Raw genomic sequence first — 15,494 nt, forward strand, 5'->3', positions numbered from 1 at the left:
TGTCATTTAAACAAGAGCTGAGCATATTGACCAAACTGACACAAAACCAAATTGAAACAGAACATAAAGGAACTTTGGTTGAATTTCTTCAACCCTAAATTTGATTAGAACCTAATCCGATTAGATCATTAAACTACATTCATCCATGCAAGTCTCAATGATTATTTTAATTTTAAAATGGTTCTCTACCAATAAATAATAATACCAAATTAAGAAGAAGAAAAAAAAAAGATAAGAAAGAGAAGGGACAACAACAATGATATATAGATCAGTCTCCGGTACACTCAGGTCAGGGGTGCAGCTTGCAAATGAAACACTTTCATAGTTTCATCTCTTCATCAACCGCAAGCTTCTCTTAGCTACACCAAATAACCGCTGCCTTTATGCAGCTGTCTCACCTCGAGGCGGAGTAGGCGGCATCTCCTCATACAGCTCCTGAGAGTCCAACACGAAATAAACACTACTAATTAAAACTCAGTTACCACTACAACATGTTTCATATGCTCTACAAGGTTAATAATACACAGGAAGTTTACCTCCATCCATTCTTTTTCTGGACAGTTTTCGGAAGAAGAGATGGAGGGAGGTCTAGGCTGGATCAACTTTGGATAAATGACCAAGTCTCTACCGATTACCAATATTGCTCCCGCATTGTTTACAGTTCCTGTTCATTTCATCACATTTTTTTTCATTCACATGCCGAACTATATATATATATATATATATATGAAATTAAGTTTTATAAAGCAAAAAAGATAAAAACGTACCGCAGTAGTTTGTAGCGGAAAAGACAGTTATAAGCCGTCCTTCTGCAAACCGTTCAAAGCCATCAGAAACACACTCGTGTCCTCGTATGATCATTTGGATTTTATTTCGTTCACAAAACCCGTTGACGATATCAGGCTGCACATACATGACGACTATGTTCATTAGTGATCGAGCTTTATATCTTATATAATAAAGAGAAGAAAATATATACAAGGCCTGACCCCGAACGTGACAACACCTTCTCCTCTAGCATTTGATTGTATACCCATAACAGAATCATTTGCGGTTGGATCAGACCTATATATTTAAACAAAAACAACAACAAAAAATGTTATTATTACAGTACTTTCCAAAATAAGTAAGAAATATATAGTTGATGAGACATATATATGTTTACCATAAAGTGTCTTTCAACACAATTGTTCCAAAATCCGGGAATGCGGGTCGCCGGATACTTGCTATTTCGTCGAGCCAAAGTGTCCTCCCTATTCCTCCGTGGACACATAAAATTTTATCTTCAATCACCGCACCAAGTGGAAGATAGTTAAAAAGCTTATTAATCCTATACCATGCTTGGAGCCCATCGGCCTGTCCCTGGTATGGTACATAAGAAGATTATTACTTCATTAGCCAAGGACAAGGAGCAAAATATTATATTCTATACGAACATATATACGTACCATTTTTTGTTGGCATTCATCATGGAAACCAAATAATCTATTCGTTGCACTAGACTCGTGATTTCCACGAGTCAAGTGGATGTTCTTGGGGTATTCAATCTGCATATGAGACAGATGTTAAAAGATAGAAACATCAAAAACTAATTAATAACAGAAGAAAACTATAGTAACATGCATGTAGGTGATATGTCAAAACAGAAAAAATATCTTGCCTTCAAAGCAAGCAGCAACATGATGGTCTCCAAGCTGTGACTTCCTCGGTCGACATAATCTCCCAAAAACAAATAGTCAATATGCCTGAAGACATGTATATTTATATAGATACAATTGGTTCAGTGACTATTCGTGAGCAAAACTGATCACAACCAGTAAGAAAACAGTTATAAGGAAGATCCTCTCTTTCTTGAACTTACGTGATATCTCCTTGCAGAGAAGGAGATCCATATTCACAAAATAAACGCATCAAATCCCCGAACTGACCATGGAGATCGCCGAAGACTTTGATAGGAACTTTGAGCTGAAGTAGCGTTGGTTCTTGCACAAATATTTGTTCCACAGCATTGCAAATATTCATAACTTCCGAACAACTCAAGAAAAAAGTTCCTTCGGCAGGAACTGTCCAGTCTTTAGGTTTCAAGAGTGTCGAAATGATCTGCAACGTAACGTACGTACGTGTGTAAGTGCAGGGAGATGGGAAAATATTTATATGCTGAAAAGAAAGATCATACCCTTCTATGCAACTGATCTTGATGAGAAGAACTGGGTTCGATGAACTGTGGCACTAACTGCTGACTCTCGATGTTCACAGTTCTCTTTTGATCAACTAGAAAATGTCCTTCACTTGAACTATCATAGAAAGCATTTTCTACGGTAGGTAAGTCATATGGCTCTGCGATTGTCTCCGGCGAACTCTCGCTTCCACTGATATCATCATGGAAAAGAAAGAAAGGGGGTTAAACAACTTAGATAGGGCTAATTGCGTACATTACAAAAGAGTGTAAAGAAGTGTGATTATAGAGTAATGACCTCTTCCTCGTAATAGATGGGACTTCTGGTTCAGAACTTGAAGGGTTAGATATTTCAGGAACCAGATAATCGTCGAGCAACATATCTACACGAGAATAACATTAATTAGAGCAATTAATTGTCAAAAAAAATAAAAAAAAAAAGTGTTACTTTCAACTCAAGGAAGAAATCTGCAAACTTTGTAAAAGTCAAATTGACTAGTGCTTAGATATGCAAAATCCATAGGACTAATATAAGAAAGGCGAAAATAATAAATCTAATTAATTTCATCTGAGACTAGTGTTGGTAACTTACAATTTTCAGGATTATCTTCTTGTTCAGGACTCAATGGCTGGGATGTGTCAGCCACTAGGAAACTGGCGAGCAATAAATCTACACGAGAATAAAATCAATGCAATTGTCACAAAGATTGTTACTTTAATTTCCTTTAACTTCTCAAAGAAGATGAAATCTAGAAACTTCATAGAAATCAAAATTGACAAGTGCAAACATATGAAAAATCCATATAAAGAATAAGTGAAAAGCAAAAAAAAATATTATTATTTCCTTTGATTCTAATTAATATCAGTATTTTGCATTTTTTTTTAAGGATTACCTTTTTTAATCCCACCATGCACATATATGCAGTTCCCCACCGATGCAGCAGCATGGTGAAAACGTTGCCTAAGCTAATACTGATCTCGTCTTTTGCTGCCACTGGCAGAGGTCTCTGGTGGAGTTACATCCAACCACTCACCAGTATCAGTATCAAGCACTGCAAACAAAAAGATTCCTTAAATGAAGGAGAATCCAACCTGTGACTATATTATATAGTATATATTGATTAATTAAAGCACATAAGAAGGATTGGGAAACAAAAGCAAAAAGCAGAAAAAAAAGATAATTAGATAGTCACATGGAATATTAGAGGAAGTACTTACCAGCAACAATAGGTTCACCATCGATTAGAAGAGCACTGTTCAGTACACCCCCAAAGACATGCATTCTTGGACCTTCAAAAACCTAATAAGAAAGAGTAGACGAACAAGATGTTTAGGAAGTTTTTGCCAAGGATAAGATTAGCGACAGTGAATTTGAAGCCAGTGTCGTGCATATCCTAAGTGTGGTAAGCAAGATACCGCTGTGTGTTGATATCTCGGGGAAGGAGCTACGCCTGGAACAAGAGTCCAACCACTCTGATCAATGCTTTCCATTTCCAGCGCGTAAGTATCTCCCAGTGGCTACATAAATATATATGCCAGTATTCATTGAAAGGCTATTGTAGTAAACAAGAAAAGTTCTTGCATCCGACTTTTTAAAACGAAACTTCCATTCTCCTATTAAATTATAAAAGGAAGTTAATAAATGTCTTATATACCATCCCTGAAGAGTCTCTTCCGCCACAAAGCCAAAAAACACCATCTTCTCGAGCAGTAGCAGAAGCATACCTAAAACAAAAATATTAAACAACGAAGAGTTAACTCAAACCAAAAATCAAAAATGTGTTATACACGTACTTAGCTAGTTACTTTAAATCAACAAAATTACTAACATTCTCCCACTTGGATGATTGCCATATGGGTTCAATCTGTCCCACGCAGATGGTCTCTGCGTGTCCAGTGCCCACGTATCGGAGAGAACTTCATTTCCTACTCCATATACAAGAGTAACAAACTTGTTTTAGGATGTTTAATCAGGACTTTTTTTTTTTTTTTTTTTTTTTACAAAATTAAATAGAATAATGATAACCAAAAAAGTTCCTTTTCGTAGAAACATATACAGGAATTCGTACCATTCTTCCCACCGAATATGACAAGCCACCTCTGAGCAGCTATATCCATAACATGGCCATAGCGAGGGCCTGGAGTCGCCCCTCGACCCACCAACCTGAACAAAAATTATATCAAATGCGTAAAATTAATATTCATTAATGAAATAGATCTAGCTAGAGCAAAGATAAAATTCATAAATGAACTCTCACCTTTTCCACTTGAGGTCATTTCTAGTCAAGTCAAGCATGTAGACATCTCCATCAGAAGGCCCTGATGGACCAATCCCACCCTGCCAAACGAAACAACATAGTCGTCATGTGTCAGATCTGGCCTGGCCTAGACTGTAACCAAAGGTGTTTCTCTGTACAAGTAAACTATATATATTTCACTACTTGAACCGAACCAGCAGGAAATTAATTAGATGCTATGACAATCAAAATCAAACAAAGTCTTTCCAGATCTATATGCTCTTCCACAACCACGACGAGAGTAATCTGATTATTATGGTCATTACAATCACCTGAACAATGAGCAAAGTGCCAAATGAAGTGGCAGCATGACAAGCCCTGGGAGACGGAAGGTCACCATCCGTGTTAATCCTACACAAGTACGAAATATTACAAAAGAGATCCACCACACGTACTAAACCAATTGAAATATCATCAATATATAACAAAACCCAAAAAAAAACATCAACGTATGAACACCAAAGATAAAATCTTCAATCACCTTGTCCACCTCCTGGTGTAAACGTCAAAAGAGTGCACCGAATTGGTAACGCCCTCTAAACCTAGAAGTAAAAAAAACAATCACAGACAAGAAAAAAAATTAAGCCGTCACCAGAGAGGATCTCAAAAACCCTTAACAAAGTCTCGAAAACTCAAATCTTACTGATCGCGGGTAAGGAGGAATCATCGGTGGAGACGGCAGTAGTACTACCGCCGAAGAGGACAAGCTGATGCGAATCGTTGGCGAAAACCGCCGTGAGAGTATGACCGCATCTAGGTCCAGGCCAGTCGTCATCGTTTTCGGAGAAGGTCTGTAGGTTCTCATACGAAGTAGATGGGTATGGATACGAGTGGGAAGCCATGACAACAAAACACAGCTGGTTTCGGAGATTGTGAGAGATTTGGAGATTAGGATTCTGTGGTGGTGAAAATCCTAGCTCGTCTCCATTTTATAACCCAAATCTTTTTCCACGAGAGCAATTCCTTTTATGTTAGCCAATAATCAAAAGTTTTTTTTTTTTTTTTACAATCCCACGAATTTTGTTGTATGGCGATGGTAGTAGTGTCTCAACAACGGCTAAGCCTAAGCGATAAAGAGACTAAATGACGAAACTACCCATGCTCTAGGCTTTGTCTTTGAATTGCTCGTTGCCACGTTTGCTAGTCGTCGTTCAACTATTTTTTCCGCAGGGCAAAATAGTAAATAGCCTATATGAGAAGCGTTTTAAAAATATGCGCGGCACACACTTTCCCTTGTTCTACGGACTTTTTTGTACATGTTCCTCTCATCTGCTATAGTTTTTATCGACCGGACAAGACTATTGTTTTTGTAAGAAAACTTATGCAATTGTTGTTATACAGTACATTTTAAGTCACCAATATTTTTTTTTAGTGGCCTTTTCATTTGTTTTGCTTGTTATTTATACTCAATATATATTTTATTTAGGGTTTAAATGTTTAATTTTTCGTCAAATTGTTGTTTAATATATATATATATATATGAAAATGTAATATACAATATTATCAAAACGAGGTATTAAAATACAAAACCTAGATACAATAGATGAGATTTCTTTCCAAATCACTAGATTTCTTTTCTTTAACAACATGCACATGTAGGTTTGCGTTCGGCTGGTAACATATCAACACCACTACCAACAAACACTAGGCTACATGTTCTACGGTTTTAGCAAAATTTCCCAAATTCTTCCATATACTGTATCTCTAATTTTCCAAATGACTAGATTTCATTCCAAAAAAATCAATTTATTTTATTGACTAGAAATTTATATTTATCTTTAATTTATTCAAGAAGATAATAACAGGGAGTAAAAGTAATGAAAAGATAATTATTTGAGCCTCTTATATTTAGAATACAAAATGGTGGACCTCCCACTGAATAAATTTCTTAATTAATTAAATTAATACCAAATTAATAATAAGTATTATATACATTCATTACTATTAATTGTGGACCTTTTAATTAGTAATTATCAAATAATAATAATAATAATTAATTTTAATTACCAAATTATGAAATGTGGAGTGTGGACCCTTCTTTATTAGGACGATTTAAAATTTTAAAATGAAATGTGGACCTTTAATTTTTAAATTATCAAATAACAACATGTAAGCTGTTTACTGAGATTTTAATATAAAACTTAATTTATTACGTAATAATGAGATCTGAACCGTTTAAAATTATAGCATGCACCTGTTTTTGCAATGCATTGGTATTTACGATAATATGTAAGAAAAATGGAAAGAGTCATAGAACAGTACAATAATGTCTTGAACATTTCGTTTTCTTTGATATTGTTACCGTATAAATCATAATCTATGCTACAAATTTGTAATCCCTCTAAACTTCTACTTAATTCAAATATTTTCAAAAATAAATGAATTTAAAGTGGTTAATAATCGTAACAGTTTATACATGGAATTTTCAATGACATAAATTACAGATTGTAATGAAGCAAATTTTAGAGGAAAAAAAAAAGTGAGTGTGGAGGAGAATCCTTTTGCAGGAAGATACAGCTTTTCTGAGTGAGCGGAGAATAATTTCTGAACCATATGAGAGACTTGGATTGTCAAATGTTAATAACGGCCAACAATGTTTGTACTTGAGTTCCATCCACCCCAATCAAGATCCATCTTAATGTCTAAATTAACCGGACTGATTTGCCGTTAAACTGCCCCGCAAAGTCTTAACGATGAAGACAAGTCAGTGGTTTTTACGCGTTTAATAAACCGTTTAATAACGGTTTGTTACTCTGTTGTTGCTGCTGCTCTCTCTTAAGCTGGACTTTCAATTTCTTACCGCTTAACTGGCGACCGTTCATTGTGTTAATAGCCTTCTGAGCAGCCTCTTGTGAGTCATAACTAATGAATCCTGCCGCAAGAAAAGGAATATGCAAAACCGTTAATTAGAGTCTTTGGATGGAAAACATGATGATGATAGATGACGAAAAGCAAGAGTGAGCTTACCGAAACATTTGCTTATACCAGTGACCTTGTCTACAAACACCTTGGCGCTTAGAACCTTACCGAAAGATTGAAACGCAACCGCGAGTTCTTGATCCCCGAATTCCCGAGGTATATTATAAATAAATAGATTTGCACCTGCTGGTCCTGAGAACATCAAAGAGATTATTTTAAGATATGAGTCACATAACGACTAGGGTGTACACTATATAATCAATTCATATCTGTTCTTGTTTAGGACTAACTGAAACCTTCAGTTTGTAGCGAGGACGGTATTGATGTGCCGTTCTTAGAAAATCCAGGTGAAACTGTGGTTAGAGGAAGGCGAGGAGGTATCATCCCTCTAGGAAATGCCATAGGATACTGTAGACCATTGTAACCATAGTTTCCGAGAGCCGTTGGGAAGTTTCTTCGGGGGGCTAAACGTGGTGGGACAGACTCGGTCAAAGCGGTTCCCTGCAATGCACTTCCTCCGTTAACTTGGTTCGGTGAAATTACATTGTGAAATGCATGTTGACTATGGATAGGTGGTAGCATGTAACCATAAGTTCCAGGTACCTGTTATAGAGTAAATCATTTTAACTATCGTGGATAGAATAAAAAATCTAGCAACCTATATACAGCAGTCTCTAGCCTTTTTATCCACTTGTGTATCAAAATTCCCAATACAAACAGATAATCGAAGTGTTTGCTCAAGTGACAATTCATTCGGACAATAATTAATATATTTATCTCGATATTTTATTACTGAGTTCAAAAAAAGTAAAGTCCAGAACTTAGATGAGAGAACAAGAGCTTACATGATAGCCGTATCCATTGTAAGGAGGAACATAACTCATAGGTAATGCTCCAAACATGGAGGGGTTTTGCGGATCCAGTCTGGAGATATGAGATTGAACTCTTTGAAGTCTTCGGGATTGTCTTTCCTTTTCTGTGTCTGCCCATTTGACAATCAAAGGAACATTTGTACCCTACAAAAAGAAACAAAAGTATGTGATATTGCACACTCTCCATAGAAGTCTTTATAACTTACTAATAAGAATGTTCGGAAAAGTTGTAATAAGTACACACCTCCATTATATGTCTTCCGTTGAGGGCTTCCATAGCTGCGACCGCTTGTTGTTGAGACCCATACTTCAGAAACAGACATCCTAAAATGAACCTAAAACTCAGTCAAAACTTTGGTATAGACATCTAAAGATGCATGAGAAGATAGAAATCAAGTGATGGACATACCCTTGCTAGTTTGTATAGACCCTCTTAGAATCTGTAGATCCTTGATGGTTCCGTATACAGAGAATAAGGATAGGACTTCAGCTTCAGATACATTCTTTGGAAGCATACCGACAAAAAGTTTGTGCTCTGGATTGCAAGAAAAGTCAAGAAGACGCTCATCAAAATGATGGCAGGTATACACACAAACAACAAAATTGAGCACATATCACTCGGAAGCATTTTGCGTACCTAGTCTTTCCAACTCGCCATCTGCATATTTGACTTGTAACGGGCTAGAAGCCTGCACATAACATGAAAAGCAGAGTCAATGTTGTGATGCAATGATTCAGAAACAACCCACAGTAAAATCTAAAGAACCAAGGATATATACCACATTTTTGTTTACCTTTCACAATTTTATCCTAAGTTCTCCAAGAAGAAGGGCTCAGCATATTTTATAGTAGCTATTAATCATCAATAACAAACTGAAACAATAGTTTTATATGCGTATCGATCTTCTCAGTCCATACATGGCATCTATAGTGAATCAATGTGCTTTCTTGGGTTTGAAGAAATCAAACTATAGAGGATTTGAAACTAGTGTAATCAGATTCCAACAAGCAATGAGGCAGATTCTGATCAGCAATATCAGATTACCTCGATGGATACATGATTTCAATGTATAACAACAACATGCAAATCTCTCAAAATTAAATAACCAACTCCAGAGAATTAACAGGTACAAAAAGCAAGCACAATGCAGATCGAGACGGATAAAAAGCAATCTCGGGATATCAACCAACTTGAAAACTCTGCAACTAAGATCAATTAGTTTTTAAGGTACAGAAACATCACATTCAAGTATCAGAAAATCCCAGAAAACAGCTTCAAGATTTGGAAAGAATGGTAAAAAAAAAAAAAAAAGACTGACCCCAGGCAAGGTCTTCTTGTTATGAAAACCATTGACCACCTTGTCTGCTTCTTCCCTTGAAGGACATGTCAGAAAACAACATCCTAAAAATAAAAAATTCCAGGTGAAATTAGGGTTTTCAGAGTTCACAAATTAATCAAAGAAGAAATTAAAAAAAAAAAAAAAAAAAAACAGGGGAAACGAGGACGACGGAGAAAACAGGGGGAGGCGTATAGAGAAATTTAGGGTTTTTAAAATCAAGACGAATTCACACGAATCAAAAACCCATCTCAGAGTATTCTCAAAACAGAGAAAATTTCTTTAATAGAAAAAAAAGAAGAAAAAAAATCCAAATTAAAGCAGAGGAAAAAAAAAAAGAAAAGAAACCTCGGGAAGCTTGTGTAGTCTTCTCCTTAATGATGTTGACTTCATCAACGATAGAGAATTCCCGAAACAATGTGAGGAGCTGAGCCTCCGTCATATGCTTCGGAACTTGTCCGACGAACAGATTCACCCTCTCTTCGTTCTCCATCGTCTCCTCCGCCATTGTTTCTCTCTCTCTCTTGACTTCGTCGTCGTCGTCTTCTTCTTCTTCTTCTCTCTCTACACAGGCTTTTTTCTTCTTCCTGAATATTTTTATTTATTTACTTCTTTTTTTTTCTGGAAAAAACATAAAATATATGAAGAAAAAAAAAAGACGGAAGAACTTATTATGGATATGACAAAGGGGGAGAGTAAGTATATAGTTAAATTAAAAATACGGACTAAATCTGGGCTCGTTGTTATGACTAAATTACGGGGAATGCCATTAAAACAGCTGTGGGATGCCAGGGAACACTTCGGATTGTTTTGTCTGATTGGGAGATTTTAAGCTGCATTTACGATATTATCCTTCTTCTTACCCGCGTTTTCTTTTATTTTTTTTAATAATTATTTTAATACAATATGTAGTGTGTGAAATAAGCTGGGAATATTTTTTTTAATTTATTTCATGTTAAAATAGCTGTCAATTCTTCATATTTAGACAATTTTGTTTTCTCCATCCGACTAAAGAAAGTGAGTATAGTTATATATATATATATATATTTAATAATAATATAGAGTTGGGTTCGTTTAGACCAACTCCACTCAAGAAATCAAGTTTCTCTTAATTAAACTAAAAATATTATTAATATTAAACTAAACAAATCAACTGATTAAAAACTTCAACTAAATCACTCTTTCACTAAAGAACCTCCATCAAAATTGCTTTAGCATTAAAATAATGTTTATTTAAAATTTTTATATTAATTATCACAATTTAATAAATTTTGGAATAGTCAAAACAAGAAAAAGTTATTTTAATTATTTATATTACATGAAAAAAAACCACAATATTTTACACAAATTACAAAATCACAAATAGACAGTTGCTTACACTTTGGAGTAACACACCCAACAAAGACTTCTGCCCATACACACTTCTCTGTGGTACACTTCTCTGTAGTACACTTACACGACTCCATGCACACCTCGCACAAAACCACGTAACACCAGTTAACACGGTTCATCATCAGACTAGAACACAATAGGACATTAAACCAGTTGATAGTTGATTAGACTTTAACACAGCAGAACACAACAACGCATCAGACTTGAACACAACAACACATCAGACTTGAACACAACATAACACAACAGAAACGAGACTTAATAACTAATAATCACACAACACACGGTTGATTAGACTATAACACAACACACGGTTGATTAAACTTTAACACAGCAGAACACAACAACACATCAGACTTGAACACAACAACACATCAGACTAGAACACAACAGGACATAAAACCAGTTGATGGTTGATTAGACTTTAACACAGCAAAACACAACAACACATCAGACTTGAACATAACAACACATCAAACTTGAACACAACAGAAACGAGACTTAATAACTAATGATCACACAACACATGGTTGATTAGACTATAACACAACACACGGTTGATTAGACTTTAACACAGCACAACATAAAACCACATTATTCTAAACAAACTTGAACACAACAAACAATTAAAACCAGTTACTAATAATCAGACATCAAACATCAACATACGGTTCATGAGACCTTAACAAAACACAACAGAAAACCACTTAATTATAATCAAATTTGAACACTAACAGACTATACCACATGTGACTAATTATCAGACAACAAACAATAACATACGGTTCCTCAGTCTGGTTAAAGGTGCAGAGAAGGAATCGCATAAGTAAACCCACAATTAAAGTCAAACCCAACCAAATTTCTTGATTTAGCCTAAATCGTGATATCAATCCATTCGGATTTGTAAACCCAATCACAATCGATCAGAATTTTAAACCCAATCACAATTGTAAACACTCACACTAGATTACAATTCTCCTAACAAACCCTAACCTCACAAACCCTAATCAAAGATTAGATGACGAACCTTCTGTGTGTGCGATACGCCAGCCGGTTGACCTCGTCGTCCCCTTAATCCCATCACAAGAACCTTCCGCCATCGTTATCGCAGACGGAGCTAGAAGACCTTGAGCAACGAATCGTCACATCGAGGGAAATCTCGATTGGAACCCGAAACCTCGACAAATCTCTTTCATATCTGATGATATTTCGTGTTTAAGCCGGAAAATCCAACGATTCAAGGTGAATCGGGTGATTTTCACGGCAAAACGGCGAATCGCCATAGGTTTCTCCGTTTAGCGATGAGAAAGAAGAGAGAGAAGAACGCGAGAAAAAAGAAGAAAAATGAGAAGAAAAAATGTTTTTTTAAATATTTTACCCCCTACCCAATCATAATCGGCCACATATCGGTTCTCAACCGATTCTCAGGATACCTCCCGTGGAATCGATTCTCTCTTTTTATCATTTCTTTTTGGGTTTTAGATTTATTTTTTGGCCTGAGAATTCATAAGAGAATCCCCAGTGGACTTGCTCTTAGAGGTCCAAATCATGAGACATAGGCTTGGCCAAAATACCCAAACCCGAAAATTCGACCCGAATCCGATCCGAACCCGATCCGAACCCGTATCCGAAATTTTAAAATACCCGAATGGGTCTAGAATTTATTGAGATCGGGTACCCAAACCCGATCGGATATTATCCGATATCCGAACTGGTATCCGAATAAACCCGAACATGTATAAATATAGTGAAAAAATAATCATTAGTGAGATTTGTACTCATGACATAAAGCATTTAAAGGGTGCATTCTAACCATTTTACCACTTCAATATCTTTGATTAATTCTAAAACCTCTAGTATTTATATATTAATACATACAACTTTATCAAGCCACTAATTCCTGATTATTGAATGAAATTGAGTTTGGTTTACTTAATTTCGGATTGAATTTGGGTACCCGAACCCGATCCGAACCCGATGGATGTTTACCCGAACCCGACCCAAATACTAAAAATACCCGAATGGGTCTAAAATCCCTTTACCGAAATACCCGAAAATCCGAAAAACCCAACCCAAATTCGAACGGGTACCCGAATATCTGATTCAGACATACAAAAATTACAAAGAAAATTCTTGTATATTTGAGCAGTTGACATGAGACAATTATACACTTGGACACGGTTGTTTTTATGTGATGTATATTTTAGTGTTAGACAACGGTTTGTATATTGCACTGTTGAAAATAAGGGTTTGGACATTTTCAATCTAACCAAACCAACTCCAATGCAAACTGTCATTTCATTTCTTAACTACAACTAAATAGAAACATCTAAATCTAATTAATCATTTTTCTTCCACAACAAACAAACAACTAAATTCAAAACTAAACCAACCTATTCATAACAAGTAAATTTGTTCTAACCAGATTAAATTAGTTTGATTTTTTGTATTTAATGTTTAGGAACGGAGAATCCAATGAACCAACTCTATATATCTACAATTAAAAAAAAAAAAAAAAGAGGAAGTAAATCGAGAAAACCAACCTATTCAACGCTCATCAATGGCTGTATTGAGCGTAATTTCAGATCTGGGTTTGTTGGCCTTGGTTGTTTGATGGTGCTAGACAGATTGTTGGTCTCTACTGCGGCCAAAATGTTTTTGCCTCCTCTCCGGTAACATCTAGCCTTTCTATTCATCTGTCCTGATAAATGTTGCCTTAGGTCTCTTTGTTTAGAAAGTGTTTAGGTTACCTTTGGCTACATTCCCATCAAGTTAAGCTCGTTTGGTATATCCTTAGTTTGCTTGGTGGTGGCTTTAGTGTGACATTTGTTGAGTCAGTTCTTGGTCTTTTCTCTTGGGTTAGGTTTTGTTTGGGGGTTTGAATCCGAAATTTTGCTCTACATCTTCTTAGAATCCTCTTGCTGGTTTGAGATTAGTTTATGCTTTAGGTTCGTTCTTTGTGTGAGCCATTTGGAGGGATTTAGTTGTTGAGTCACCTACTAGCCTCTCTTTGAGTTTTCTCTAGAACCTTCGGAGTGAGGTTTTAGTCGAAGCAGTGGAATCAGTCTATAGGTTTGAGGTTTTCTCTTGCGAGGACGTCACCAGTTTTATGTCGGTAGCTGGCTGAAACTGTGGTCGACGAGTGTCCGCGTGTAAGAACAGTTGATCTTGCGTGGCTTGTCTCCGGTCGATATCAAAGTTTTTTCTTTGACCCTAGGGTTTGTGCTCTCTCCGTCTGGCTGGTGAGGTGCTTTGGGAGTTGTATTTGTTTCTTTGGTCGCGTTGGTATTTTGCTTTCCTCCCTGTCGGTTTGTTTCTGGTTTGGCGTCGGTGTGAGGCTATCCGGTTTTATTGGTGCTCCCGACGTTTAATGGTTCTATAAGGAAGCTTTGTGAGAGTCTCTCATGCCATTATTCAATTATAGAGCTTAGTTTTCAGTTTTTTTCCCAAGACCTTTGCTTTTTAGATTTGTGTTTTGCGTTTGATTTTAGTTTGTATTCTTGTTTCCTTCTTTTGAGCAAAAGACCACGGGGACATTCAGTAATCTGTCACCTAATGACTGCGAGGACATCCAGTTGTCCATCACTTTTTGTAATGTTAACTTGTGATTTTTTTTGGATTCAATAATAAAATTCAGATGATAAAAAAAAATCGAAAAAAATACTTGATAGAAATAAAATAAGAGTATACTAGTTGACCGTGGAATTTATATCCATAACGCGAGGGAGGGGGTCATTGTCAGTGACAACGAGAAGTGGACACGCCAAGTGTTAAGGGCAAAACGGGCAACGTCATAATATAAGGCCATTGAGTCGTTGGCAAAGACATAAAGATGACAGACTGTCTTGCCATTCGCCAAAAGCCCTACAACGGCTACACACAACAACAACAACAACAAAAAAACATAGACCGCTGAGTTTAGTCACCTTTTACGTTTTGAATTAGCTAGCATTGATAAACCCGTTAGTAGTTTTGTACTACTAATTAAGAAGAATAAAATACACTAACACTTGCCACTCAGTTTAGTATTGGATTTAACTTGTTTGAATTGGTCAATTGAAAAGAAGAAGTACATTGAGTAACTAAAAGAAGCGATAGACAAATCATTACCGCATAAATACGTATGAAATCGTCTTAAATGAATCTCCACTAGACGTAGATGATAGTAGTAGTAATATCATATTGTATTCTTCGTGAAGAAGTCAATTATGAAATTGTTTTGATATTATCAGTCGAGTTTAATTACATTATTGTACTAACATATATATATATATATATATATTGTTAGATCAATCTATATCCAATCTAGATAACGTGCTTATATAAAAACAAAGATAGATCCTACATTTCGCAGAGTCTATGTCATTTCAATATTACTACTTTTTTAGAAAAATCATTTGTTAACTGTGGACACGGTCGAATGAAACGACAAAATTGCATATACAATATATTTAAATAAATGGTTTGTAGTAGTGGTATCGTATTATGCCATCTATGAAAA

At 35.9% G+C, this 15,494-nt stretch overlaps 1 protein-coding gene and 1 pseudogene across 14 annotated transcripts; both read right to left on the reverse strand.

The window, feature by feature from the left end:
* Positions 1 to 64: 64 nt before the first annotated feature.
* On the reverse strand, positions 65 to 5,486 carry LOC104778542 (serine/threonine-protein phosphatase BSU1-like; annotated as a pseudogene). Its single transcript, XR_015594781.1, has 21 exons — positions 5,117 to 5,486; positions 4,955 to 5,015; positions 4,746 to 4,824; positions 4,435 to 4,514; positions 4,246 to 4,340; positions 4,006 to 4,102; positions 3,832 to 3,901; positions 3,593 to 3,694; positions 3,395 to 3,476; positions 3,070 to 3,228; positions 2,769 to 2,846; positions 2,475 to 2,559; positions 2,177 to 2,369; positions 1,862 to 2,100; positions 1,661 to 1,745; positions 1,449 to 1,547; positions 1,166 to 1,362; positions 990 to 1,065; positions 768 to 903; positions 537 to 664; positions 65 to 435 (listed from the first exon to the last, which is right to left on the reverse strand). The product of XR_015594781.1 is annotated as a serine/threonine-protein phosphatase BSU1-like (transcript).
* A 1,352-nt stretch (positions 5,487 to 6,838) lies between these two features.
* Positions 6,839 to 12,318, reverse strand: LOC104760772 (RNA-binding protein BRN2). Of its 13 annotated transcripts, none has more exons than XM_087507713.1 (11): positions 10,980 to 12,318; positions 9,950 to 10,188; positions 9,584 to 9,666; positions 9,059 to 9,470; positions 8,902 to 8,953; positions 8,674 to 8,799; positions 8,509 to 8,588; positions 8,238 to 8,408; positions 7,689 to 7,995; positions 7,441 to 7,584; positions 6,839 to 7,345 (listed from the first exon to the last, which is right to left on the reverse strand). In XM_087507713.1, exons 6-11 carry the CDS (start codon positions 8,777 to 8,779, stop codon positions 7,188 to 7,190), a joined length of 966 nt encoding a protein of 321 aa, XP_087363839.1. In that variant the 5' UTR covers positions 8,780 to 8,799; positions 8,902 to 8,953; positions 9,059 to 9,470; positions 9,584 to 9,666; positions 9,950 to 10,188; positions 10,980 to 12,318; the 3' UTR covers positions 6,839 to 7,187. The 13 variants fall into 13 exon arrangements, with proteins under 13 accessions (XP_087363839.1, XP_087363836.1, XP_010482046.2 ...); XM_087507710.1 differs by lacking the exon at positions 9,059 to 9,470 and having other exon boundaries at positions 10,980 to 11,119; positions 12,021 to 12,156; XM_010483744.3 differs by lacking the exon at positions 9,059 to 9,470 and having other exon boundaries at positions 7,689 to 7,893; positions 10,980 to 12,314.
* Between the last annotated feature and the right edge of the window lie 3,176 nt (positions 12,319 to 15,494).

This window comes from Camelina sativa, chromosome 3 (genome assembly GCF_030686135.1).
Source record: "Camelina sativa cultivar CO46 ecotype springtype chromosome 3, ASM3068613v1".
Taxonomy (NCBI): Eukaryota; Viridiplantae; Streptophyta; class Magnoliopsida; order Brassicales; family Brassicaceae; genus Camelina; species Camelina sativa.

Coding starts and splice junctions, on each gene's coding strand:
- LOC104760772 (XM_010483735.3), bottom strand. CDS start 11,017: ATGGGCAGAAGTCTTTGTTGGGTGTGTTACTCCAAAGT. Junction 8,800..8,901: donor TGGCGAGTTGGAAAGACTAG/GTACGCAAAATG, acceptor CTTGCAATCCAG/AGCACAAACTTTTTGTCGGT. Junction 7,996..8,237: donor ACAATGGATACGGCTATCAT/GTAAGCTCTTGT, acceptor ACTCTATAACAG/GTACCTGGAACTTATGGTTA.